The sequence below is a fragment of the Cantharellus anzutake genome, assembly GCF_015039405.1.
Source record: "Cantharellus anzutake strain C23 chromosome Unknown EI90scaffold_33, whole genome shotgun sequence".
Lineage (NCBI taxonomy): Eukaryota > Fungi > Basidiomycota > Agaricomycetes > Cantharellales > Hydnaceae > Cantharellus > Cantharellus anzutake.
Window position 1 is genome coordinate 340,165 of NW_024066983.1, and position 25,878 is coordinate 366,042.

Genomic DNA, 25,878 nt, shown 5'->3' on the forward strand with positions numbered 1-25,878 from the left:
CAATGAAATAATTAAGGATATGTGGTTCATTGAAGCCTCTGTAGAAAAATGCCCCACACAACGTCTGGTGCTGACCCAATATGTCAGATATTAGTGATGCTAGGCGTTGAGTGTGCGGGCCAGGCCTGACTGAGCCATGGGATAGTCTGGGCGGGGTGCGACCCTTGAAAGAGCCTGAGTCTGGTCTAGAAGGATGCTGGGCCAAACGAACATGTAGATGCCAATGGCTAGGATGAGCGGTACAGCGTCCAATGTAAGGAAAAAAACTAAATTTGCGAGGATTTTTAAGTCTCAAACAACTACATCTGGGAGCTTGCAAGTATCTTACCTTCGTTCTTCCAGAGAACGCCGTTCCATCCAAGAGCCAACTCTACCATACGATAGGCGTTACGAACCTATATCGCAGAAGAATTTTTAGCGTTCTATCACGGGGTGGGGCGCTGAAATACGCACACAGATCAAGACACTGGAGTAGTAGAGGGTATAGAAGAGACGCTTCGTTGGGTGACTCCATCCACCATCAGGGAACGTCGCATCCACAGGCTTCTCGAGTAACTTCCGGTGCGCGAGGGTGACCATGGAGAGGAAAAACAAGTAAGATAGGAATTGGAGGATGATACCAATTAAGAAGATTTTGGAACCAAGGTTATAAGTTGTGTGTGACGCCTCCATCGAGCCACCGACTGTGTATCACTAGCAGATCAGACACCACCACGGGGAACGAGAAAGTGGAAGGAAGCTGCTGACATGATTGTATCAAGAAAGTGGTGACATCGCTCCAGACGAACACATGCTTGACGAGACGAGGAGGAATATAGGAGTAATCTGATTTTGCCTTCCGTCCTCGTTTTCCAGCGAGCAATCCATCGACCGCAACGATGAGATGGCCGTAAACAATGTAATTAAACGCGAGAAAAGCGCAAGGACTAAGAACAATTGAAAGGTTCCTAGAATGATAGAGGGGGTGGTCAGAAATCGTCTCCTTGATGTTTGCGGTGGCCGAGGGTACATGCATTGGGATGAACAGCCCGAGTGAGTGCTGGTTTTGATCTTGGCGGACGACGATGCGCAAGAAGTATCCCGCTGAAGAAATGATGGCGCCGATAGGCAAACACAACGACCACCAAGACTTTGTGCGAAAAATGTGGAAAAGGAATGTGCAACCGAATATAACGTATACGGTGCCAAAGATGACTGCTGCCACAGCACTAGGTACATAGGCTGCATCATGGTGGGCGCAGAAGCATTCCGTCAATGTTGAACTGATGAGGCACGATAATTGAAACTCACGAAGGATAGAATTATCTTGTAGCGTGGGGTGCGCGTTCGCCGAGCTAAGAACTGACAGGACGACAAGCACAAATGATAAGCCCATGTTGTGATAGAAGTGAAGGTGGGTGGGATGTTGGTTAGAGGAGGACGAGATATCACAAAGAACTCCGCTAGGCGGTCATTATATTTGCTGCAGACTGCATTCACTTTGAGAGACGGGGCCCGAAAGGGACTCGGATGTGGTTCTACACGAAATCTGGTGTCAATGATTTAGCGTGTGGCTGTGAAACTGTATATGTAATAATCGGGCCCCGATATACATAATGATGAGCAGCGACTGTGGTTGAATCTACGAGGTCCCTTTGCGGACACACGTTGACAGTGAGATTTCCTTGTGAGATGCAATGGTTCACGAGCGAGCGTGCTGCGCGCTGATGGAATGGGCTGTTGTGCAGCGCCCCCGAACTAGAATGACTCTTGGGGGGAACTGCGCCGAAGCTCGGGAGCGGACGGAGCCAAGATGTAGGGTAACCGACTGCGAAATGCAGTGTAGTGGCACACGGACTTTTGTCGCCAAGCATCCATTCAGCAATCCCAGGGACATATTGAAGTCTTTTTTCGACCTTCCTTAACCGTTGAATGTCGCGATTGCATGCAAAGTTAATAACCACAGGTGCAGATTCAGTTTACACGTGGATGCCAAAGTTCATCATGTATATTGCTGCGGTGTATGGTTGAATTTGTTGAGGATGCGCATTCCTGAGCTGAGCGTGGCTGCGAGCACTCCCACGGTAGAATATCATCTGCGGTTGCCGAGCAGGGCTAGTTCGAAGGTCCCGAGTCACGTGACTTAGACTCGCGTCTTTACATGGCGAGCAGGGTGAGGTCGGGCCTCGACGATGGATGTCAGTCGAGGGGGAGTTCTGCTACCACAGCGAACACCCGGCACGGGCCTAAACTTTCACGCGGTGCCCCTGTTTAAAACTAATTAGGCCTCTAACATCTGAAGGGAGGATGACGTGGCCACCGTGGTAATGCCAATCAACCGCAACCCCGTAAGCCCAGAGCCGCACTGGCTGGAGAGATGCAAGAGTGCGGGTGCATGTCCTGCCGTCAAGCCAACCCTTCCTTTTTCTTCTCACCACTACCTTTTTGGGATGACGAGCGCGATAGTGGCAACGCCAATGGTGACCTCCGTAAGCCCAGACGGGACTGGCCAGAGGACTGTGGGTTCAAGTCCCACCGTCACCCCAACCCTTCCTTCTTTTTCTCTTCTCCACTACCTTTTGGGATGGTGAGGTGCAATAGTGGTAGCGCCAATGGTAGCCTCCATAAGTCCATGGGCAGGCTGGAGGAGTGCAGGTTCAAGTCCTGCCATCACCCCAACACCCTTCCAATTCATCTTTCTCTCCACTACCTCTTAGTGATGAGGCGCGATAGTGGTAGCGCCAACGATAGCCCCATATGCCGACAAAAAGTTGACTGCAAGGAATGCAGGTTCAAGTCCTGCCGTCACCCCAACACTTTCATTTCTCTCCACCACCCCTTCTACCAAAGGCCTATCTGCCACATGCCTTTATTCAACAAGCATGAGCAAGATGCCACCAACACCCATCGCCTTCTGCTGCCACTGGAACATTCACCAGCCTGCCGTGACATAAACCCGTGAAAGCACCCTCCAACTCACCCACCTGCAAGAACCGCGCACTCAAACATTGACTTAACCATAGGCACACAGCAGCAAAACATGCGACCCCAACACTGGGGGTCGCGTGTCCTTTTCTCTATCCAACCTCTTTCCACCTCCATTCTCCCTCACCCGTTGTTCAATCTCAGTGTAGGGGTCGCATGCCCCTTTATGCGTTATTGCTTCATCTCACTTTATTCTCCTTCACACCATTGATTACTCGATGTCTCATACTTCCTAGGTCAAACAAATTCCTTTCTTCACATCCTTATGTTCTCCAAACTTTTTTCACCCGAGTCACTATAGTACGGCATATGCCGATAGGCACGGTTATGTTGTAGGAGAAATAACGGCCACACTATGGAAACCCATTATGGAAATATGCCAGATAAATCACAAAACCTCATACGACAAGTAGATATGAGAACATAGAAGGACCTGAATTTTAACGAATTTTACGAATTTTTACGAATTATTATGACTATACATGATAAATCGAAAGAAAGAAAAATAACAAAAATACTTCAAGCTTACCATCAACGAGACGGAATTCTCGGGGGAATTTATAGCAAATATTAAACCAAGAATTAGGACAATCGACCAAGATTTGACTATAAAAATAATCAGAGAACCTCCACGGAAACTACTTTCCCACGTCCGCACACGTAGCAAGGATGGAAGTACCACGGAACAAAGATTCCTCAGGAACTAATGCAAAAGTCAAAGTCGTGTTTATAATAGGAAATGTAGATGTCACCCAAACGGAACCAATGAGAGTAATTACAGGGGAAACTACCCATAAACGACGGAGATATGACTAAAACTCCTGCAAAACGAGGACAATGTCTAAAAAGCAAGCGCGAAGATTAACTAGTAACGACCGAGACAAGCTTGATAGCCCATTAGAAAGGAAAGGATCTACTCTTAATCCTCCCAAATTTTCATAATAAAAGGATCATGCGTTAATGAGAAATCCAATAATGGGAATAGCGACATCAAAAGTCCGAGCTCAGGGACAAGATGATGATTGCGTAGGATCCATAATTAAAACATACAACGAAATTTACACGGAAATTATGAAAAATAGGAAACTATAGTTATGCAAATTCTCAGCCCAAACGGTCCAGCCGTTGTGAAGTTATACCCATGATGGGAATATAGGAATCCGCATCATGTGTAATGACACGTGAGGGTGGCGATGCGCAGGGAACCGGCCGTCGGAACCGAGATCCGCACTTCAGCAGATCGCGAAGACCAATTTCCGTCCAAATAAGGAAGAGCCCGGTCAAAACAAAGCACGGAAAGTGCAAAACAACCTTAGATCATGAGGGAAAAATCTGAAATAAATCACAGAAGCCCATATGAAAGAAATAAACACCCGCGCATATCATAAATCCCGAACAAATAAACGAAAACGGCTCCCGCATACGAACGATGCACGTGATTACCAAATGTGCGCGCGAATCTTTGCTAACTCAACGAATACCAGGAAATAGGACACAATATTAGTACCATTGGAAAGGTGGGAATAAATGAAAATTTATGATACTAAGAACGTGAGAAAACATCCAGAAATGAATGAGATACAAGGACATGAAGTTAGAAACCTGAAAATGCGCAGGAAAACAGCTTCAAGAGGTCCAGAGTCCTAAATAAAATAGATAAAAATATGATATCTTCAAGGACAACCTACTATAACAACCAACGATACATATGGAGGATTAGGATGTGATAATACAAAAGGAAATCAGAGAATATGAACAAAATTCACGAAAACCACTAAACTATGACGGACCATGGCGGGAATTTTAGGGAACGATATTCTAATGAGGTGGAGAGCTATAACACATTCGTTTGAGTAATTCTTGACTACTAGCAACTTTTTCTTTCAGTTTCAAACCTGAATAATTCACTCATTTACCATTTCAGTCTCATTTTAACTAAATGTCACTAAATGGAAATGGAATAAATCAGCTGAAGGTCTCAGCACAGCCGTACGCATAGTAATGCGAAGTTTGAATTCAGAGTCATCGAGTCATAGCAAATTTAATGGTATATATATAGAATTTGAAATAGGTAACTGCGGCAAATGCAGTGCAGCCAAGTTCTAATTAACCATTAAAATAGCTTAGGCGAGGGAGGACAATAAGAATTCTAGGCGCAGTCTGACCGCAGTAGAACCGCAGTTCAGCGCAGCAAAAGCACAGTAGAACTATAGCATGAAAATTTCATTTTTATTCAGTTTGAGAAAAATACACTGTAAATAAATCCTGTAAATAGAAGGTAGAGCGTGAAAAAGGAAGGCGACCCAAGGAGTATAAAAGGGAGACCCTTTCTGCGACTTTTCGCCCCCCTCAGAGAAGTAAGAAAATAGAGTATTATTTTTCTCAAGCATTTCTGGTTGTCACTCCAGTGCGAAAAAGTGATATACAGTTAAGATTGCCACTGTAGTAAAAGGCAGCAATTAAGGAGAGAAATATTAAGTAGATATTTCAACAGGAGAGCTGGTTAACACTCCAGATTTCAAAGTGTAAACACAAAACAGTTATTTTGCTACTGTTAAAACAAGCAATAAAATAAAGACAAAAATAAAACGAACTCAAGGGACACTCCAGACACCATCCAAATTCATTAACTGAATAGAATCTTTGAAACTTCACCAAGTAGAAGATTAAATTCAAGTTTAAATCCAAATTAAACAACACTACACAGAATTACACCTAGACAAATTAATAAATTTCAATAAAGAAACAGCTCCGCAGGGCTCGGTTTATCTGTAAGTCAATTCCCAGGAACTTTAAAACTAACCCATAAAAATAGAATTAGCCAAAACACTCGGATTGGTACTTTATTTACAATAAATAACACTAGTACACTTCCCCATCCTAACTAAAGAACCAGGGAACAGCTTGGTGGTGGTCTCGTTTGAACCTCCCAACTGACCTTCCTTCGTTCTCTCCTTCAACGTACTCTAAAATGAATCCATCCATCCATCCATCCATCAGGGTGAGGTCAAAATTTTCGCGACTCAAGCGTGTGCCACTCATACATATGCTAGTCATGCTATCAGTGGCCCTATCACTGTCCTGAAGTGGGCACCATTTTGTTATCCTCATCGCCTCAAATGCTGCCACCACACAAGTGTGCATCACTCATTCTATGCATCGATTACGTGTGTTAATCATGTCATCAGTGACCCAAACACTGTCCTGGAGGTACTGGGTGCCTATATCCATACCTAGTCAGCAGAGCTCGTGGATGCGTGCAGCAACATGCAATTTACTTTTGTGCACTATACGTAATCACGCTGATGTAGATCTCGCTCCGAAAAATGTAGGCGGTGACTGCAAAGACGCCCTGGGGTGGTTTTCTGATGCTACATCCTGAGAAGTGACTTGGGTTTCCGAATGGCTTTTGTTATGCTGCGATCATCAGCAACTTTCTTCGATTAACCCTCTGCAAGTTGGCAGTGGAAGGTGCAGGATCATGGTATGCAGCTTCGAAAATGCGTTTTGAGGGCGCTGTCACATATTCTTGCCTTTGGGACATACCGTGACTTGCACCGGAAGAGAGGTAGTGATTTGGTAGCGATCGAGACCTGGGGCCAACCTCGATGGATTGTCTCACGGCTGTGGCGATGAGGGAGAATCACGAGGGACAACCACGCACCTCATTCGTTTTTCTTCACGTTGATATCACCAGCATCTGGGTTTGTTGGAAATCATTGTGGTTAACGACGATCTATTTACCTTATTAGTTTGTCTGATGCGGTGTTGATGGGATCACCGCTGATACCCTTTTCCGCCTACTCTTTCTGTTCTATGCATTAACCCTTGCCGACGACCATGTGTCGCGATTGCAAGCGATATTAGTACTCGTTGTATAAATGGCACAGGGCGCTAGGTTTTTTCCCTTTCCCTCAGTTCTCAAGTTAGAGACTGAGGTGATATCCCTTTTGTTGTTTTTAACTTTCGTATAACTGACTGTACTCTCCGTGTTATAGTCCGTGTGTACAGGTAAAGAGTTACAATGTTATTAGTTCTCAAGTTAGAGACTGAGTCCGTGCATACAGCTCTATTAATCATTTCAGGGTTCCATACGGAAAACACAGTGTTTATTCAACACGCACCATCAGCCATACCAACAAACCATTGCTTGTCCATTTGTATACTGTACTAGCACAACCAACAACCGGTCACGCGTCACACGAAGGTCTTGGATTGAATTAAAAATCAAATTGATTGGGTGCCTCCAGCAATTGCCGGAGGCCGTGGGAACTGGTTGTTGGTCGTGTGAGTACAGTATTCTCCCCTCTGCCCAGACTCGTACCCAGCCGTCGTCGCTCTGTGGACGCACACTGTGCACACGCAATTTTAAGTTGGGTTTATATTAAAAGTCACAGTCACCTTTACATGATGCATGAGTAGTCATCTTTTGTATTGAATACTTAAAGTCACATGTGCCGGAAATAGAGTTAAACCCGATCACCTACTCTGAAAACCAGCGCGCGACACTTCGCTCCAACGACTGGCACAAAAGTTGGGTGGCAGTGTTTTTCGGCAGCATCCGGGACTGAATTGTTGAGTCCACACAACTTGTGCGCAACAGATTAGGTTGTAGTCCGGTGCATTTTTAGTGTCAACTCACATAAGATTTGTACCCAACCCACCCCAAAGGGTATGAAGGGCTGTGGAGTCAATAACCTGAGCATGCAGAGAATCTAAGTCTTATATATTACTTTGAGAGCATTACTGTGTTGATGCGAGTTAGTGCAGATGGTATAGCGTTCGCTGAGGCTATGCACTTTTTTTGCTTGCTCGGGTTCAACTCCCACTTGGTAACTTCCTTTTTTTCATGCATCACCCCTTTCATACATGCGACAAATTTCCGTATACATCACCAAGAAGTGAGGAATGAATGAAAAAAGGAAGTTACCAAGTGGGAGTCGAACCCAAGCAAGCAAAAAAAGTGCATAGCCTCAGCGAACGCTATACCATCTGCACTAACTCGCACCAACACAGTAATGCTCTCAAAGTAATATATAAGGCTTAGATTCTCTGCATGCTCAGGTTATTGACTCCGCAGCCCTTCATACCCTTTGGGGTAGGTCAGGTACAAATCTTATGTGAGTTGACACTAAAAATGCACCGGACTACAACCTAATCTGTTGCGCACAAGTTGTGTGGACTCAACAATTCAGTCCCGGATGCTGCTGAAAAACACTGCCACCCAACTTTTGTGCCAGTCGTTGGAGCGAAGTGTCGCGCGCTGGTTTTCAGAGTAGGTGATCGGGTTTAACTCTATTTCCGGCACATGTGACTTTAAGTATTCAATACAAAAGATGACTACTCATGCATCATGTAAAGGTGACTGTGACTTTTAATATAAACCCAACTTGAAATAACTGACGAGCGCCGCCTGAAGCAGCAAAACCCGCCACTCAACCCACTGAGAAGCAAACAAGCACCAGTGGACACACATCTCTTGCACGCAGTAAACCTCATTACAAGCAATCTTAGAAATCACTGTCAGTGGTGTTTGCACGGCAGGACGAAGGTCCCAACAACGGACTGCCCAACAACTATCTCTATTATGTATTTGGCTCAGTTGCGGGAGCGATTCAGACACCACCGATGTTAGAACCAGCTACATACAGACCAATCACCGAATCACAAATCCTTGACTCCTTCGACAGCAGTTGTTACACCAATGGTTGGTATTGCTCGGCAGTATCTTGATCACTGAGAGTTCCAAAGCACAGTTAGAATATAGAAAAAAGATGGAAACCACCCCTTGCCTGGGAGGGAGAGCAAACACGTGTCACGACCCGGCGTTCCCCGGGGCCAGACGACCTCCTCCCTGACCTTCTCCCACGCCCGAACACTCCCTGCACACTCCGCTCGCCGCCCGTCACCGTCTAACCACTTCCCGCCACCTCTCCACAACACCTTCCCTCTTTGTCGTTGAACGACCTAGCGGCGCAGAGCGCCGCGACCCGTTGTTCCATGTTTCGCCGCACCTTGTTATCTCGCGGCGAAGGTCACGCTTGACCTTCGTTGTCTTGAGCACGTGCTCTTTGTTTGTTTTCCTGCTTCTTTTCTCCGCCCGCAATCTCCGCGAGATCTGGCGACTTATTCCTCATTCAGTCCCCTAGCGCTTATATACGGCTTGTAACTAATGCCTGTACTGTAGTTCGAAATCAACTAGAATACACCCCTAGGCTTACCTCTGTCCCCTGTGAGACCTCTGACTTTCTGAAGTATCGGGACCGCGTCGAGAACGAGGCGCAACGCTCCCCCTCGAGTCGTTGAAGCCGAAATCCCGGCTCTCTCGCCTAAGTAGCCTCGGCCTCGAGATCGGTGGGGTTTATTCCTCGCTAAAGCTCGGTCGTGTGTAGGACGCCTATTCCACTAGCGGGCAACGCTCGGTCGCCTACGGCTACCCTCGGCGAAGATTCGCACGGTTCTGACAACACGTGGTAATGAGATCACCCGCGTCCTTGGCACTCTTCGAACATCATACTGCCCACATCGACTGAAAGGTGCTCACTGTGAATCATTAGGTCCAGCAGAGTATCGGAACGTACTGTTCCACTCACCTGAGTGCAGCCAACTCAATGGGCAACCAGATACATAGGTAATGACCAACATGGAACCAGCATGTGGTGCGCCAGATAATCGGAGTTGTGCTAATGAGCCTGTGGTGGTGCAAGCACCCGCAGCCTTGAGGTTCTTCAAAGATGCGCATCATTTTTGGCTGGGGGGGAACATGAGTTCACCTTGAATGCTGCCTTTAGTAAGAATACCAGAACACTTCGCAGCCGTTCAGGGTAACGCAAGGTTGTCTGCCAGGAACATGGTACCAATGACCGACCCTATAACCTGGATGTCAGATGACACCCATTTGAAAAGGCTCTGAGGTTATAGAACTGCAGAAACGTAGCTGTGCCAGCTTTCTTTTGCAATGAAGCCCTCTATAATGAGTTTGCATATTGGTATGAGAAGGGGATGCGAGCGCGTGCGCTAAGTTTTCGATCCAAACCTTTCGTCATGAAGGGGTGAACCAGTAGAATGATAGTACACTGGCTGAACTGAACAGTGATGCACACCGCAAAGGGGGGTCAAGAGTTGCAATGATGTCAATGTTATTGAATTCCGGGATACAAAGTTATATATGTCAACACAATCAGAATCTCCCGAAACGATACACAAGGCGGGGCGAACATCATTGCGTACAGAACCAGTTCGAAAACTATTAATCATCCAAAGCACTCTCTTTTACTCCTTCATCATTCAAAGTTGCGTCAGGAAAGACGCCAATAGATCTCCTGCAGTTAATCAGAAACCAATCATAAATGCAACGGAAAGCACTGACATGAAGATGTCCTCCTCTTTTCCTTTACCCTTTTCAACCTGAACCACCACCTCCTTCTCTGATGCCATCTTTTCCTCCACCACCAAGTTCTCCGCAATCCCGGAGGAAGCGTATGCATCATCGTTACTTTTTTCTGAGATCGTGTGAGATGAACATTCACTGGGCGCAGAGCCACGCGTGAAAAATGGACCACGCTTCTTGACAGGTCCAGGTCGATCACCGTCTGCCGACCTTTTTTTGCTGGAGGAAGCAACAGTCAAAGGCTCGATGGATAGCGCCTTGATCTGACCAACAACTTGAACAGCTGTCCAATGAATTTGGAAGGAGCGTATTTCCCCTTTGGCGGTATTGCATGCACGCGTTGAAAGAGGGCTTGCGGCTCTCTATGCCGACTAAGCTTGTGGGGCCAAACTCCCTAAACTCCTACTTTCTCTCTTGACTAGACTTATCTCAATCCTTAAACTCCGTGTGGGTTCTCCGGGATTCCGCAAGGTCCGGGCTCAGTGTCCACTACTCACTCGTTGTGAGCTAGATCACTGCCCTTATTCCTACTGTTGGAATTCCACACACTCACACCCTCTCTAGCGCATCCTAGCACCTTAGAGAATTTTGGGGGAGGGGAGAACTTCTTTTCCAGAATCCGGTATGTACAGGATATAAGGAACAATTATTTTTAGAATAATTGATGAGAAATATTGGTACCATATGGCACCTGAATACCTTATTAGGCGAAATAATAAAAAAGGGTAACAGTAACAATAAAAGAATATCAATCAATAACTGAAATGATGGCAAAATATGAAAATAAAAGAAAATAAGCGATATCTCAACGGATTTAGGGAATTAAGAGCCGAAATTGGAAATGAAGCCGGAGATAACTCTCACGCAGCCAATAGGCATTTTTACCAATTTATTAGACGCTGTGGGAACGAGTGAGGCTGGAATTCTGGGTTGCTGCTTGAGATTCCCACGCCCGCACATGCCCGTGCCTAACTTGCCCAACATAGAACTCCGTCAATTCTCCACCGATTGGGACATTCTTGATATCGTCAGAATCGTACGAATTAGCACTATTTTTAGATACCAAATTTGTACCGAGTCGTCGCGTGAATGAAAGTTGTTTTCTGATCGTGGAGGTGGGTATCCGAGCCGAGTCTGTGTGTGGGCGATTATCCCGCCTACAACGTCAAAATTTTCGCAGACCAATACCGGCATCTGTGGAAGTAAGGGTAAACAACCACTGGTGTATGCAGTCTGAGAATCCGAAGTTAAGTTCAACAGGCGATCGTTAAGGGCAGTGTGACCAATATGCTGATTCTTGATTTCGTGGGTAGCATGGTATGTTGTGAGTGGAATTTGTCTGTGGGCTGCAAAAGTTCTGACTGCATACCAATTTAACGCGTCTTTGACTGCATTTGAAGCCGTGACGATTGGAGCTGACTGCCACCCATTGGATTGTAGCTCCTGAATGCGGAAGTTGTGAATTAGTCGTGTATCTAAAAGGGCTTTGTCTGCAGTCGAGCAGTTGCCAAATCGCAGTCAGCTCAAAAGATCACGGAATGCGCTGTTATGTTCACCATCTTGGCGCATGGATTGTTTTAAAAATACGACTGTATCTACCAGCGACCATAAAAGGCATCCCTTCAGTTTCTTTTGACCTCGTTCTGTTGCTGAGTCCGCTGTCTTACTCACCAACAACTTCGAAGCAGTGTACAACCTAGTGTAACCGACTGGTGGTAGCTGACAAAAGTCCCCTGCAAAAATTACACTCATACCCCCGAAAGCATCAGGATTTTCTTTGGCAAGCGAGAGAGCAGCACTTATCTCAGTCAACAGCTTGCAACCGATCATGGACACCTCGTCGATGAATAGGTAGTCCACTCTGCACCAAAATTGCACCAATTCCGATCGACTTTGAGATCCATTCGACTTCAACATCCTTGACAATTGGTTCAAATTGAGTGCAGAGTGCAAAGTGTTCCCATTGATGTTTTGAGCTGCTGCACCTGTGAAAGCACACAAACGGAGTCGACATGATTGGTCAATTGCGGTAAAGAAGGCTGTCAATGCTTTAATCACTTGAGTTTTACCCGTTCCCCAGCACCACCCATGTACATGTAGAGGGGCTTAGGAACCGCAATATGATGTACAGCATGATTAGCCACCAGCAGGAATGCGTGCCGTTGTTCTAAGTTGAGAGAAAATTCAGAAGATACTGATTCTATAATCTCAGCAACAGCGATGGGAAGGATTTCGGGGGAATGAGCAGTGATGTCGGCATGGAAATCCCCATTAGTGTTGTTCAAGTAAGAATCGTTGTTCATTAAGGCAGCATGAGACATGGCATCCATCGCAACTGGAGACAGCATAGTGCTAGCATGCAGAGACAATTTCAACGCCTCTTTTGCTGCATGCTTACGAGATTTGTAGTCATTTGCCCAAACTGACTCTAAGGTGCCATGATCCGTTATGCACTCTGCAAAGGCATCAGTACTGGAGGAGGCAGAGCTGAGTGTTTCTAAAGAGGCCGAGTTTAAAAGGAACTCTTTGGATGTGTCATCCAAAAAAAGCCCAGCGTTCAGCGCATGACGTACCGCATTTGTCATATCCATACAATCCCGACCTCCGCTCCGGGCTCCCGGAACTCCGAACTCCGACTTCCGGAGCCCTACTTCCCTTCCATCACCTTCTCCTTGCCGACTCCCAAGAGGTTATCCCACCTCCAGCTCCAACACCACCTTCGGTCCGACTCCAGAACATTCCGGGTCCGACCCCAACCTCGACACCTTCCAGACGAGTACGCAACACCTATGCTCCTGACTCCGGACCTCCGCTCCGGAATCCTGTTTGCATCTCCATCTCCGGAACCTCCGGTCTTAGCTCCGACCTCGGACTTTGACCCCACCTCCGCTTATACCCATTGTATTGGTTAGCTCATTCCATTTAATTACGTTTGCCAATATTCCAGAGTTTAACCTCCGAGTTCGGACTTTCCGGACTTACTCCAGACCTTGCAACTATTGCATTGTCCATTTCAATTCCGCTATTCTCCCTCATTCCTATTTGGGCTGCTGCTTCCTTCTATTCAGTCAGCTAGCCATTCCCGACTCCCATCCTCCTTCCTTCCTTCTTGGGCCTTGGCCCTTCATTCCTCCTTTGGGAAACACCATTGAGTCAAACACTTGACCCTCGGTGTTGTTCCTCTTTCCATCTCCCTTTGTCTCCTTTTGTCCTACCCTTGTTCCTTTTGATTCCGGACCCCTCCTTATATACAATGTACCTAGTAACTTGTAACCTCAGTCCGAAATCGACTTGAATTCCCCCCAAGAGACTTTCCCTCTGCTAGATCTGAAATTAGGGACCCCCAGGACAACCAGCAATGGCACAGCACTCTGCCTGAGTCGCTGAGGCCGAGGTCCTTCCACGCTAAGTCTCCGATTCCACTCCGGAGTTGTCCGAATCCGCCCATTCTAACAGCATTATTGACATCCACTTCATCTCCATTCCGCTGGCTATTGCTTTGATCGTCTATATCAAGTAAACGGTGTAGAATGGATTGCTCTTCGTCGGCATCTATAAGTTTGTTGTTGTCAGCCACACAAAGTCCCGGGTTTGATGCAATCACAGTAGAACGCAATTTGGAAGAACTTTTGGCATAGTCTAAATCCCGACTGTCTTTGCACTCGTGCAGAACCTGAATGTTCTTCATTAATTCCAGAACTCGGTCTGAAGCGTGTTGTACAAACTCTTCAAATGCTGCAGACCAAGAAGCTGAATGACCCAAGAGATCAAATGGTGAATGCCAAGGTTTGAATAATGTGAGCATAACAGTTGAATAATACTCAACATTTGCATCATTGTCCCGCCGTGGTAGGCTAGGTCCAATTGGAACTGGAATGAGTTGCCGTCGACGCCTGCAGAGAAAGTGGGTGGTATGTTGTGGATGAGTTTCATTAAGGGATGAGTACGGTGAGCGATGGGGCTGATCCTGAGTACCTTGATCTTCACCAGGATCCATTTCGTCTGTCCCTGAAGAACCTGAAATGCGCACTTTGTCAACCCAAGACATGAAGTCCCAAACATTCATTTGGGCGAAACAAACGGAGTGGTCTCGGGCAAGGTAGTCCATTAGCAGAGAAGGAAGGTGATGGATGTGCCCAGATGAACGGTTGGATGTTAAAATGCAGCCATGATCAGCAGTAGAGGAACTCTCACCGATAGACGAGGTATCAGACTGTGGAATAACCTCTGCCACATAAGTTACAAAAGGAGTCCAAAATAAAGATCGAAACTTGTGGCTGGAAAAATAATCATCATAGCCAAGTAGATAGGATGCAACTTGGGGAGCGGATAACTCTTGCTTTGCAATCAGGGCATTAGCACATTTGATTAACGTGCTTTTAGTGTGCTCTGGGCTCGAAGATGTGGGTGTTGGAGTGGCACTCTGCAACTTGGAAACTGCTGCTTGCAGTGCCGCATATGCGATGTGAGTCTTGAGAGGTGACTTGGTGATGTAATCCGTGATGTAGTACAAAATCGCTTTGGTGGATGCGCCAGACCCAATGAATTTGATATCCATGTTGCATCGGACTGCTTTAATCATTGTCTCACAGTAGTTGTTAATCATTCCGTCAGAAATCCTTAAATGGAGCTCACCACTGTCCGCATCCATGTGGCTTGAGGTGCATGTGTTATCTGGAGCGAGGTTGAAGCGGCAATCAGTGTCTCCATATTTGTAGCATGTCGCAGTATGTTTATGCATCTGGCACGCTTTAACCAAATTGAACAAATCTTGTTCACATTCCAATGGAGTGTAAGTATCTGGATGGCATTGAACACTGCATGGATGAAATTGATCAGATACACAACTCACATCAGTATGATCTTGAGGGAGCCCATTGGAAATTGTATCATCAAGGAAATCCAGTAGTTTATCATGCCAAGTGTAATCATGGCTCTTGAGCACCCGGTCTTTTATCTCCTGAGGATTGAGAGCACCTTCAATCCATATGAGCATGTGGCAGTGTAACGTACCTCTCCCTTGAGCTTCTACTGTTCCGTAATATGCACTGCAAGGCCCAAGTATGCCATCAGCGTTAATCTCATCCACTCTGGTGTGACCCAAAATTGCGGAAACAAAAGCGTCAATCACCAGTTTGAAGAACCGGGCTGCCAAGAAGGGATTGCGTGCCACAGCACTTGCTTGTTGCCAGTAAGATGGCACTTGATCCGGCAACAATGCGTCCAGATTGATCTCTGCTCCGGACAAAAATTTGACTAAAGGATTGTAGACATCAGCTGGGTTAATTGTCACAAAAAAACTCGGAGGCCCACGATGAAAAATTAGAGCACGAATTTCTTTCCGCATCTGTGAGCGAGCGCTTTGGGAGCCGGGGACTTTGGACGTAATTAGTGACACATCTTTCATCAAACGAAAAATTGCTTTCTCATCTTCATTCTGCAGGGTGAAAAGCCTGCCATTCGCTAATCGAGCCAGTGTTGCTTCGAAGCTCTGGGTAGAAATCTGAGAGATGCTGTGTGCCACACGATCAAAATTTTGGTGCGTTGTTTTGAGTTTGCTGTGAAGTGATGTTTTTTGGTGTTGAATGATGTTGAAAACCAAGAAGAGAAAGGAGTAGTGTTCTTGAAATCTGCGATCTGATAAAGAAAAGAGGTGTTTAACCATTTTCTCTAAACTTAACGGTGTGGTTCGAGACAAATGAAAACCCCCAATTCCATAAGGAAATAATGTAGGGTATAAAAGCGGTAACAAGTGAGGGTCAGAGTAATGATTGACAGGGTCAGCAGAATGACCGACCTGAATGTGCGCTCCGATTTCACCATTGGGTCGTTTGAGATGCCGAATTGCAGCGGCTGCCATTTCTGCTGAGTTTGAACCACGCAGATCAATATCTGTGACCAGTACACCTTGTAGAAGACTCTCACTGTGAAGCGCGAAACCATTCAGTGTGGAATCTGTTGGCATTAAGTCATCATACCGTGCACCTTGGGCATCACCAGCAACAGAGCTCTCATGCTGCTCAATGGGGACTGAAGCTATATCGTGAAGAGGGATTTCAATCAAGGACTCATTGTGCAGGATCACACCTTCATACAACGGATTGTTGGCAATTAGCCACTCTAGAGCCAGGCGCACTTTCTCATGCCGAACTAATAAAGGACGCGCATTGTTCAGCAGCCATTCCTTTGAGGGTTTGCTAGAACCAACAAATACAACACACATTGCTGTTAACACTTCTCCCAAGGGTGGCAGCAAAAAAGGAGCAAGAGCCTCGGGTTTAGCCGGAAAAACGATTATGTGACCTTTCAGCGCTCTTTGAGAGGTGGGATTAGCCGAAGAGAAAGCGGCACCTGTAGCATGAGAGTTACCAGAAGAATCATCACGCAGATGAATAATCCAACTTTTTGCACGTCGTCTGGCAATTAATGCTTCCTCAATTAAAGTAAGATCGCTAAGACATGAAGGGACAGGCCCAAAGTATAAATCATTCGCAATTGCCGTTGACGGTATACACTGTCGCCTCAAACCCAAATGACAAACCCGGCAGATGAGAAATTGAGAGTCAGAGTGAATGCCTTCTGGACAAAGGGCCAAATTCTGAAGCAAGGGCATCTGTGCCATAGGCCGAGGAACAGTTGCGGGGAGGTTCAGTTCAAGAATAGAGAGGTTGTACGTCGTCATGTTTGCAGGGTTGGGGAGCATTTCATCTGAATTTTTGGCTTCACCACATACTGCACAAACAGAAATCGACAGGTGGGGGACTCCCAGTAAGGTATAGTACTTAGCCAGCAGAGCTTTTTTCGTTGCAGGCGAAAGCTTCTCAGGCCAACGTCGGGCACATTGTTGTTTCCATTCATTGTATTGAATTTCCGAAAGTTGAACGCAAGGTAGAGTGGAGAGATCTGCGTGCTCCCGCAACAACTGACGCATATCAGCCAGAGAAGCTGTTGAATCGCAGTCGAGGTGTAAATGGTTGATCAAACGTCTCAAAACTCGGTCACGAATCTCCACGGAAACAATCCAGTGAATAAATTGAGCCCGATAATTCTGTCTTTGATGGTCAGAGGTAGGAAGTGTGGAACAGTGGGTGCGAAAGTCCGGAACGGATGATTCCAGAATGCCAAAATCGCATGGGCTGTCGCTTACAATATGTTCGAACACGATCGTATGCAAATGTTCACGTGGAGCATATCCACAAGTCACACTGTTAAGTAAACCATGAAACCAACAAAGCGCTAGCAGTTGAAGTTGAGAAAGACGTTCAAGTGATTGCAAAATTGTGAATGCAGTGGGGAATTCATGCTGGATGTTATTGAAAGTGAGCAACATCTCACGGCAGGTATTGAAAGAGGGGAGAGGTTGATTAGGGTCGATAGCGTAAACAGCCAAGCACACAGAGTACAAAAGGGCGTGCGAGGCATGAGAAGACAGGAAGTACTGAAAAAGAGCGTGCCGAAAGAGATCATGCGAGGGATATCGAGAGCGGTGAGCAACACACGCTTGGAAATCACTGGAATGACAATGAGCACACATAACGTGGCGTAAGAGTAAAGTCCGTTGTTCGTTGATCGTTAATGAGAAGTCATACAGGCCGTGAGCTATCGTTTCTTTGGTGAGATGGTAATTGGAAAACTCGTCAGTGGATAGGAGAATGTACGGCCACGAACCGTGAAAAAAGGCTAAGTTTTGAAAAGACGACATGGTGTAGTGGACGTGTACGCTTGATGTCGTGCTGGTAGGAGTCGGGAAGATCGAATGTGAGGGGCCAGGTGGTAGACCACGTGGACATTGGAAAGGAGGTTTAGCAGACCGTAAGCGAGATGAGATAATGTAATGTGTCAGAAAGCTGAGGTAAAAAGGGGTATAACAAATAATCGTGCATGGCCATTCAGTCTACGCTTCCATGACCCGCTACAGAGTAGCGGGAATTGCGTGTGCGCAGTGCGCGTCCACGGAGCGACGACGACTGGGTACGAGTCTGCCCTCCGCCTTCTTCTTTGATCCCTATGAGCTAGAGCAGCGACGGCAAGATGGAGATCTGCCTCCGTTCAAAGTCTGGGGTGAGACGAATCTTGAATTGCCTCTTGAAGCCGTGGACCAGGGAGGCTCAGCGCTACTTTCTCTTTCACCGGACGTCCCTTCCATCGCCTCTGTGAAAGTGCCTCTCCATGTGATATACATGCCGTCTGTGGGAGGCAACGATCCATCAATGCTTGCTTTGCGCGTTCTGTGGCCAAGTGTCTTCCGGGTCCCATACAAAAGTGAGCACGTTGCTGTTAATGCCAGCTTCTCAACGAACCCGTTTGTGGTTGCACAGATAACTGCGATGTACCGGATAATATCAATTCCCTGAATTTACGCAACGAAACGCCAGTCATTGCTGTCCGGCCGAGCAACAATGAAGGAGACTTATTCCACACCACAACAGTCCCACAGCAAACTCTTCCCACCTTCCTATCGTCGAGTTGGGACGTTTCCGCTGTGCTCTTGGCGTTTACATTAGTTTGCGAGCTGTCTCACGTCGCTTTGATGGCACAGCCCGTGTGGGGAAGCGGAAAGCAGCCTGAGGCCATGCGGATCGCTGAACCTAAACGCTGTACATGCCCCCCCCTGGCGTGCGTAGTGCAAGGATCTGCTGGGATCTGCTGAGTAGGATGTCCCAAGCAGGACGCACACGTCCATGCTTCGCGCAGTGGCTGTCGCCCCGGTCGTGTACCACCTGACTTGTTGCTCATGAGTAGTGATACAATAGGATCATGCAACAAAATTGGCATCTAATGAAACAATTAATGGTCTATCGAGGCCTCTGTAGAAAAAGTCCCACACAACGTCCGGTGCTGACTCAATATATCAGAGATTAGGCGTCGAGCGTGCGGCCTGACTGAGCCATAGGATAGTCTGGGTGGGGTGTGGTCCTTGAAAGAGCCTGAGTCTGGTCTAGAAGAATGCTGGGCCAAACGAACATGTAGATGCCAATGGCTAGGATGAGCGGTACAGCGTCCAATGTAAGGAAAAAATCTAAATTTGTGAGGGTTTGTAAGTCTCAATCGACTGGGCATCTGGGAGCATTGCATGTATCTTACCTTCGTTCCTCCAGAGAACGCCGTTCCATCCAAGAGCCAACTCTACCATACGATAGGCGTTACGAACCTATATCGCGGAAAGAAATTTCAGCGTTCTATCATGGGGTAGGGCGCTGAAATACGCACACAGATCAAGACACTGGAGTAGTAGAGGGTATAGAAGAGACGCTTCGTTGGGTGGTTCCGTCCACCATTAGGGAAAGTCACATCCACAGGCTTCTCGAGTAACTTCCGGTGCGCGAGGGTGACCATGGAGAGGAAAAACAAGTAGGATAGGAACTGGAGGATGATACCAATTAAGAAAATTTTGGAACCAAGGTTATAAGTCGTGTGCGACACCTCCATCGAACCACCGACTGTGTATCACTAGCAGATCAAACACCACCACGGGGAACGAGAAAGTGGGATGAAGGTGCTAACATGATTGTATCAAGAAAGTGACGACGTCGCTCCAGACGAACACATGCTTGACGAGACGAGGAGGAATATAGGAGTAATCTGATTTTGCCTTCCGTCCTCGTTTTCCGGCAAGCGATCCATCGACCGCAACGATGAGATGGCCGTAAACAATGTAATTAAACGCGAGAAAAGCGCAAGGACTGAGAACAATTGAAAGGTTCCTAGGGGGTTGTCAGCAATCGTCTCATTGATGTTCGCGGTGGCCGAGGGCACATACATTGGGATAAACAGCCCGAGTGAGTGCTGGTTTTGGTCTTGGCGGACAACGATGCGCAAGAAGTATCCCGCTGAAGAAATGATGGCGCCGATAGGCAAACACAACGACCACCAAGACTTTGTACGAAAAATGTGGAAAAAGAATGTGCAACCCAACATAACGTAGACGGCGCCGAAGATGACTGCTGCCACTGCACTGGGTACATAGGCTGCATCATGGTGTGGGTGCAGGAGCATTCCGTCAACGTTGAACTGATGAGACACGATAATTGAAGCTCACGAAGAATAGAATTGTCTTGGAGCGTGGGGTGCGCGTTCGCCGAGCTGAGAACTGACAGGACGACAAGCACAAATGATAAGCCCATGTTTGTGACAGAGGTGAAGGTGGGTGGAATGTTGGTTAGAGGAGGACGAGAGATTAAAAGGACTTGCTAGGCGGTCATTATATTTGTTGCAGACCTTTTGAGGGACGGGGCCCGAAAGGATCAACTCGGATGCGTTCCACACTAAGTTTGGTGTCAATGATTTAACGTGTGGCTGTGGAACTGTATACTAATCGGGCGCCGATATACAGAATGATGAGCAGCGACCATGGTTGAATCTACAAGGTCGCTTCGCAGAAGTGGCGCAACACGGCTGGGGATACAGTGGGATTTCCTTTCTATTCCGATAGAGGCTAGTCACCTGCCTAGATTTCCTTATGAGCTGAGGGGTTCACGAGCGTGCGTACTGCGCGCTAATGGAAGGGCTATTGTGCAGCGCAGGAACCGCGCCGAAGCTCGGGAGCGGAGACGGAGCCAGGATGTGCAGTAACTGATTGCGGTGCAGTGGCACATGGGCTTGTGCCGCCAAGCATCCATTCAGTAATCCCAGGAACATGACGAGGCTGTTTTTCGACCTTCCTTGACTGTTGAATGTCGCGATTGCATGCAAAGTTGAAAGCGACCACAGCCAGGTGCAGATTCAGTTTGCACGTGGATTCCAAGTCCATCTGAGAATATATTGCTGCGGTGTCAAAAAGCGTATGGCTGAATTTGTTGAGGATGCGCTGAACTTAAGCGTAGCTGCGAGTACTCCCGCGGGTTGGATGGATGGATGGATGGATGGATTCATTTTAAAGTACGTAACCGTGCCTATCGGCATATGCCGTACTATAGTGTCTCGGGTGAAAAAAGTTTGGAGAACATAAGGATGTGAAGAAAGGAATTTGTTTGACCTAGGAAGTATGAGACATCGAGTAATCAATGGTGTGAAGGAGAATAAAGTGAGATGAAGCAATAACACATAAAGGGGCATGCGACCCCTGCATTGAGATTGAACAACAGGTGAGAGAGAATGGAGGTGGAAAGAGGTTGGATAGAGCCAAAGAAAAGGACACGCGACCCCCAGTGTTGGGGCCGCATGTTTTGCTGCTGTGTGCCTATGGTTAAGTCAATGTTTGAGTGCGCGGTTCTTGCGGGTGGGTGAGTTGGAGGGTGCTTTCACGGGTTTATGTCACGGTAGGCTGGTGAATGTTCCAGTGGCAGCGAAAGGCGATGGGTGTTGGTGGCATCTTTCTCATGCTTGTTGAATAAGGCATGTGGCAGATAGGCCTTTGGTAGAAGGGGTAGTGGAGAGAAATGAAAGTGTTGGGGTGACGGCAGGACTTGAACCTGCATTCCTTGCAGTCAACTTTTTGTCGGCATATGGGGCTATCATTGGGGCTACCACTATCGCGCCTCGTCACTAAGAGGTAGTGGAGAGAAAGATGAATCGGAAGGGTGTTGGGGTGATGGCAGGACTTGAACCTGCACTCCTCCGGCCTGCCCATGGACTTATGGAGGCTACCATTGGCGCTACCACTATTGCACCTCACCATCCCAAAAGGTAGTGGAGAAGAGAGAAAGAAGGAAGGGTTGGGGTGACGGTGGGACTTGAACCCACAGTCCTCTGGCCAGTCCCGTCTGGGCTTACGGAGGTCACCATTGGCGTTGCCACTATCGCGCTCGTCATCCCAAAAAGGTAGTGGTGAGAAGAAAAAGGAAGGGTTGGCTTGACGGCGGGACATGCACCCGCGCTCTTGCATCTCTCCAGCCAGTGCGGCTCTGGGCTTACGGGGTTGCGGTTGATTGGCATTACCACGGTGGCCACGTCATCCTCCCTTCAGATGTTAGAGGCCTAATTAGTTTTAAACAGGGGCACCGCGTGAAGGTTTAGGCCCGTGCCGGGTGTTCGCTGTGGTAGCAGAACTCCCCCTCGACTGACATCCATCGTCGAGTACTCCCGCGGGTTGTCACAAGATTTAGTTAGGTCGTGACCCGACCGGAAGCAAAACTTTTTGGCCCATCGCGCGTTCGCATACACTTCGTTTGTGCTCGTCAGCAATGGCCTCAGACTCGAAGACGGAGGACGCCTCAACTAGAACATCCCTCACTGTTCATGCAAAGGAGCATGCAGAGGAGCATGGAAGAGTCCCATTCTCTACTCTCGACCTTTCGGAGAAAACCATCAAAGGAATCGAGGACATGGGCTTCGAAACAATGACGAGAATTCAAGAAAGAACCATCCCCCCACTGCTAGCCGGTAAAGACGTACTGGGAGCTGCAAAAACTGGCTCCGGGAAAACCCTGGCTTTTCTTATCCCGAGCGTCGAACTGCTGTACAAAATGAAGTTTTTGCCCCGAAATGGTCTGTCGGAGCCATATTTATTCATTCTTCAACTTATGATTTCCTAGGCACCGGCGTCATAATAATATCTCCAACGAGAGAGCTTGCGCTCCAAATCTTTTCTGTTGCCAAGGAGTTGATGAAACATCACTCCCAGACATTGGGTATTCTCATGGGTGGAGCCAGCCGACATGCAGAGACTCAGAAGCTCGAAAAAGGCGTCAATTTACTTGTTGCTACGCCTGGTCGACTGCTTGACCACCTCAATGTGAGCATGGACAGGATGATCTTTGTATGGCCGTCTCAAAATAGATCTTCAGAGTACAAAGGGTTTCGTCTATCATAATTTGAAGGCATTAGTAATCGATGAAGCGGATCGGATCATGGAGATTGGGTTCGAACGCCAGATGACTCAGATCATCAAATTCCTACCAAACGGTTAGCTGTCCAGTCTTATAATTTGCCAGTGTATCTGACATTCTTTCACAAGAGAGTCGACAATCGATGCTGTTTTCAGCCACGCAAACGACACAGGTTACTGATCTTGCTCGGATATCTCTCCGCCCAAACCCCATGTTCATAGACGTCGAGCAAAAATCGGATGCTAGCACAAACATCACACTCTCACAAGGCTACGTCGTGTGTCCGTCCGACCGACGGTTCCTGTTATTATTCACATTCCTGAAAAAGAACATGAAGAAGAAGATCATTGTGTTCTTCTCCACCTGCAGATCAGTCCAGTATTATGCCGCATTGCTAAATTATATCGATATCCCTGTTCTCGAATTACACGTGAGTCCTTTAGATGCCCTTCCTGGATAACAGTCAGCTCATGATAACTTTGTAGGGGAGTCTGAAGCAGGCAAAAAGAACGTCCACATTCTTCGAGTTTACTAATGCATCGCACGGGACGCTCTTAAGCACTGATGTTGCTGCACGGGGGCTCGATATACCTGCAGTAGACTGGATTATCCAGTTTGACCCTCCGGATGATCACAAGGCATACATTCATCGTGTAGGTCGGACGGCGCGTGCTGGGAAATCAGGCAACAGTCTTCTCTTCCTCCTTGAAAGTGAACTCGGTTTTCTTCGATTCCTCCGCGATGCCCGTGTGCCACTCAATGAATTCACCTTCCCTCCCGAACGCATTGCAAACGTCCAATCACAATTAGAAAAGCTTCTTAAAGAGAACTTCCATCTCTATGACGCCGCCAAGAAAGCTTACCAGTCCTACCTTAGAGCATATTCGACTGCCACTCTAAAGAAGGTCTTCGATGTGCACCAGCTTGACTTGACTAAGGTTGGAAGGGCGTTTGGTTTCTCTGTGCCCCCAGCTGTTGACATAGATTTTGGGGGGAAGAGGAAGCGTGAGAAAGATGATGATGGCGCAGTTCCTGCGCGGAAAAAGAAGTGAGGGAATGCCAACCGAAGGGGATGCGTGGGGAAGGAGGGTGAGATGGTGGATGAGGGTGGTAGCCGGGGATCCAGTTCCTGTCCGGTATATACGTTGTACTAGATTATTTTTGCTTGGTTGGCGGGTGCGCTAATTGCGCTCTATGCTTTACTGTTTAGTACGTTGGGCCAGGGTAGCTCCTGTCATGCCAAGTGGCACAAAGTCAGCTCTAACGACCAGTATTTGCTTTGAAGGAAACATTAAATCCAAGCAGCATGTTGATATCCCTGACCCAAGTGTCATGTCCCAAAGATTCCCCCCTGGATTGGTCTCCCGTCGTGTCTTGCGAAGGACTCACACGATGAACATTGATGCAAGGTATCGGCCAGGGTGACGCTTCGACTAGAACGCAATCACCGGGATGCAAAATTCCGGCCTCTCTCCCGTCCATTGAGATGTAGGCTGACGAACGACTTCTTTCGTTGATCTGTGCCAAAGAGATTGTTAACAATACGGTGGTAATTAGAAACCAAGGTCAGCGTCACCAACCTCGATGCGCATCTTGGACCAGCTCGGAAGGACAAGCGGTCGAAAGGATAGGCTCATCGGACTGACAGGCGTCAAGAGCATGGCTTGTACCGCTGGATGCACGATGGGACCCCCTGAAGACAGTGAGTATGCGGTTGAGCCGGTGGGGGTCGCCACAATCAGACCGTCAGCCTGGCAATATATCACAACGAGACCATCGAGTGATGCATAAGAGAACCCACGATGGCTTCGGTGAGATGCTGGTCGTCAACATACGTGTCAGCAGTGACTAGATGCGGACTGCTTCCTCGGTGTAGTGATACTTCATTCATGACTTGCCATCCTGAAAACAAATTGAGCAATTGACAGAGTTTGTGATTCTTTACCAACTCGAAGGAGTGATGCTGCTTTCCTCCTCGGTCAAATCATTGAACCCTTTCGGTCTTACTCTGCAAGAGAGCCTCATTCGGGGAAGGATAGACATCTTCCCACAGAAAACATCCTTGAGAGCTTGTTCCATTGAATCGATGTCTAGATGACAAGAAGAAATGGCGGACTTCAGCGATGTGGCGGGACGATAAGTCATCAGAGGCGTACGAAATGGAAGCAAAAAACCTAACGTCCCGAGTGAAAAGCTTAGCACTGGCGGTACAGGCCCATTGTTGAAAAGACTTGACGCGTGCAAGATAGTCCCATCGCCTCCGAGGGTTATTACCAGGTCAATTGGGGGTTGAGAAGACGAGGAAGGGGTAGATAGTGGCAAGTTAGTAGGCTCGAATAGTTCTGCGTTTGGAGGAGCATCCTGGGGGATCACAGAGGCTTCATAGAAAAGTCGGATATCCGGATTGATCTTGCGTAACTCTCTATGAGATAATGGGGGATCTATATCCGGCTTCAAGAAATGGCGGTAAATACTGACAGTACTACACGATAAAGCGCTTGAGATACTCTGGAGTCCTGCGGCTTCCGAACTAGAAGAATGTTCCGGATTGGTGACCTTGTGGCCCACTTAGAGAATCCATGAACATGGCGATACGGATAGCTGTATGAAGGCGTAGGTCTTGAGAAGGGGTCCGATATGCTTAGGCTTGTTCGTCGGAGCGCCGGAAGGGGACAAGAGGTCAATCGAGGCAATCGAAGGAGCCTGTGCATTCGTGAGAACTCGGGCCCCAAATAGGAAGGAAGTGACGGAAACAGC

The 25,878-nt window shown here is 47.4% G+C and overlaps 7 protein-coding genes across 7 annotated transcripts; 2 read left to right on the forward strand and 5 right to left on the reverse strand.

The window, feature by feature from the left end:
* Window positions 1-1,528, reverse strand: EI90DRAFT_1483981 (RTA1 like protein-domain-containing protein). The gene is made up of 5 exons (XM_039051833.1): window positions 1,291-1,528; window positions 748-1,221; window positions 454-683; window positions 329-395; window positions 1-266 (listed from the first exon to the last, which is right to left on the reverse strand). The coding sequence occupies exons 1-5, from the start codon at window positions 1,373-1,375 to the stop codon at window positions 100-102; spliced, it is 1,023 nt and encodes a 340-aa protein (XP_038914542.1). The 5' UTR covers window positions 1,376-1,528; the 3' UTR covers window positions 1-99.
* A 576-nt stretch (window positions 1,529-2,104) lies between these two features.
* On the forward strand, window positions 2,105-3,135 carry EI90DRAFT_1484765 (uncharacterized protein). The gene has a single exon (XM_039051835.1). The coding sequence runs from the start codon at window positions 2,357-2,359 to the stop codon at window positions 2,939-2,941; it is 585 nt and encodes a 194-aa protein (XP_038914543.1). The 5' UTR covers window positions 2,105-2,356; the 3' UTR covers window positions 2,942-3,135.
* A 12,872-nt stretch (window positions 3,136-16,007) lies between these two features.
* Window positions 16,008-16,967, reverse strand: EI90DRAFT_2925076 (uncharacterized protein; the record flags this gene model as incomplete). Its single annotated transcript, XM_039054883.1, has 1 exon — window positions 16,008-16,967. A coding segment is annotated over one exon (960 nt), but the record flags the coding sequence as incomplete, so codon positions are not given.
* Window positions 16,968-18,261: 1,294 nt separating this feature from the next.
* Window positions 18,262-18,772, reverse strand: EI90DRAFT_3063816 (uncharacterized protein). The gene has a single exon (XM_039060757.1). The coding sequence runs from the start codon at window positions 18,608-18,610 to the stop codon at window positions 18,404-18,406; it is 207 nt and encodes a 68-aa protein (XP_038914545.1). The 5' UTR covers window positions 18,611-18,772; the 3' UTR covers window positions 18,262-18,403.
* A 440-nt stretch (window positions 18,773-19,212) lies between these two features.
* On the reverse strand, window positions 19,213-20,350 carry EI90DRAFT_2924885 (RTA1 like protein-domain-containing protein; the record flags this gene model as incomplete). Its single annotated transcript, XM_039054880.1, has 5 exons — window positions 19,213-19,373; window positions 19,439-19,505; window positions 19,565-19,794; window positions 19,859-20,058; window positions 20,115-20,350. 5 exons carry the CDS (start codon window positions 20,348-20,350, stop codon window positions 19,213-19,215), a joined length of 894 nt encoding a protein of 297 aa, XP_038914546.1.
* Window positions 20,351-22,409: 2,059 nt separating this feature from the next.
* EI90DRAFT_2974147 (P-loop containing nucleoside triphosphate hydrolase protein) lies at window positions 22,410-24,433 on the forward strand. Its single transcript, XM_039055800.1, has 5 exons — window positions 22,410-22,780; window positions 22,828-23,027; window positions 23,080-23,197; window positions 23,250-23,551; window positions 23,607-24,433. Exons 1-5 carry the CDS (start codon window positions 22,477-22,479, stop codon window positions 24,171-24,173), a joined length of 1,491 nt encoding a protein of 496 aa, XP_038914547.1. The 5' UTR covers window positions 22,410-22,476; the 3' UTR covers window positions 24,174-24,433.
* On the reverse strand, window positions 24,234-25,846 carry EI90DRAFT_2974151 (ATP-NAD kinase-like domain-containing protein). The gene is made up of 6 exons (XM_039055801.1): window positions 25,600-25,846; window positions 25,278-25,543; window positions 25,071-25,211; window positions 24,923-25,023; window positions 24,702-24,872; window positions 24,234-24,639 (listed from the first exon to the last, which is right to left on the reverse strand). Exons 1-6 carry the CDS (start codon window positions 25,830-25,832, stop codon window positions 24,382-24,384), a joined length of 1,170 nt encoding a protein of 389 aa, XP_038914548.1. The 5' UTR covers window positions 25,833-25,846; the 3' UTR covers window positions 24,234-24,381.
* Window positions 25,847-25,878: the final 32 nt, after the last annotated feature.

What these genes read in the sequence shown, in the direction of transcription:
- EI90DRAFT_1484765 (XM_039051835.1), top strand. Translation starts at nt 2,357, where the DNA reads ATGCAAGAGTGCGGGTGCATGTCCTGCCGTCAAGCCAACCCTTCCTTT.
- EI90DRAFT_2974147 (XM_039055800.1), top strand. Translation starts at nt 22,477, where the DNA reads ATGGCCTCAGACTCGAAGACGGAGGACGCCTCAACTAGAACATCCCTC. An exon ending in GACTGCTTGACCACCTCAAT is followed by an intron (nt 23,028 to 23,079) that starts GTGAGCATGGAC and finishes ATAGATCTTCAG; the next exon opens with AGTACAAAGGGTTTCGTCTA. An exon ending in TCCCTGTTCTCGAATTACAC is followed by an intron (nt 23,552 to 23,606) that starts GTGAGTCCTTTA and finishes ATAACTTTGTAG; the next exon opens with GGGAGTCTGAAGCAGGCAAA.
- EI90DRAFT_3063816 (XM_039060757.1), bottom strand. Translation starts at nt 18,610, where the DNA reads ATGGGACCCGGAAGACACTTGGCCACAGAACGCGCAAAGCAAGCATTG.
- EI90DRAFT_1483981 (XM_039051833.1), bottom strand. Translation starts at nt 1,375, where the DNA reads ATGGGCTTATCATTTGTGCTTGTCGTCCTGTCAGTTCTTAGCTCGGCG. An exon ending in CACTTTCTTGATACAATCAT is followed by an intron (nt 684 to 747) that starts GTCAGCAGCTTC and finishes AGTGATACACAG; the next exon opens with TCGGTGGCTCGATGGAGGCG. An exon ending in CGTTCTCTGGAAGAACGAAG is followed by an intron (nt 267 to 328) that starts GTAAGATACTTG and finishes TCGCAAATTTAG; the next exon opens with TTTTTTTCCTTACATTGGAC.
- EI90DRAFT_2974151 (XM_039055801.1), bottom strand. Translation starts at nt 25,832, where the DNA reads ATGCACAGGCTCCTTCGATTGCCTCGATTGACCTCTTGTCCCCTTCCG. An exon ending in AGCATCTCACCGAAGCCATC is followed by an intron (nt 24,873 to 24,922) that starts GTGGGTTCTCTT and finishes ATATATTGCCAG; the next exon opens with GCTGACGGTCTGATTGTGGC. An exon ending in GGTCCAAGATGCGCATCGAG is followed by an intron (nt 24,640 to 24,701) that starts GTTGGTGACGCT and finishes TCTTTGGCACAG; the next exon opens with ATCAACGAAAGAAGTCGTTC.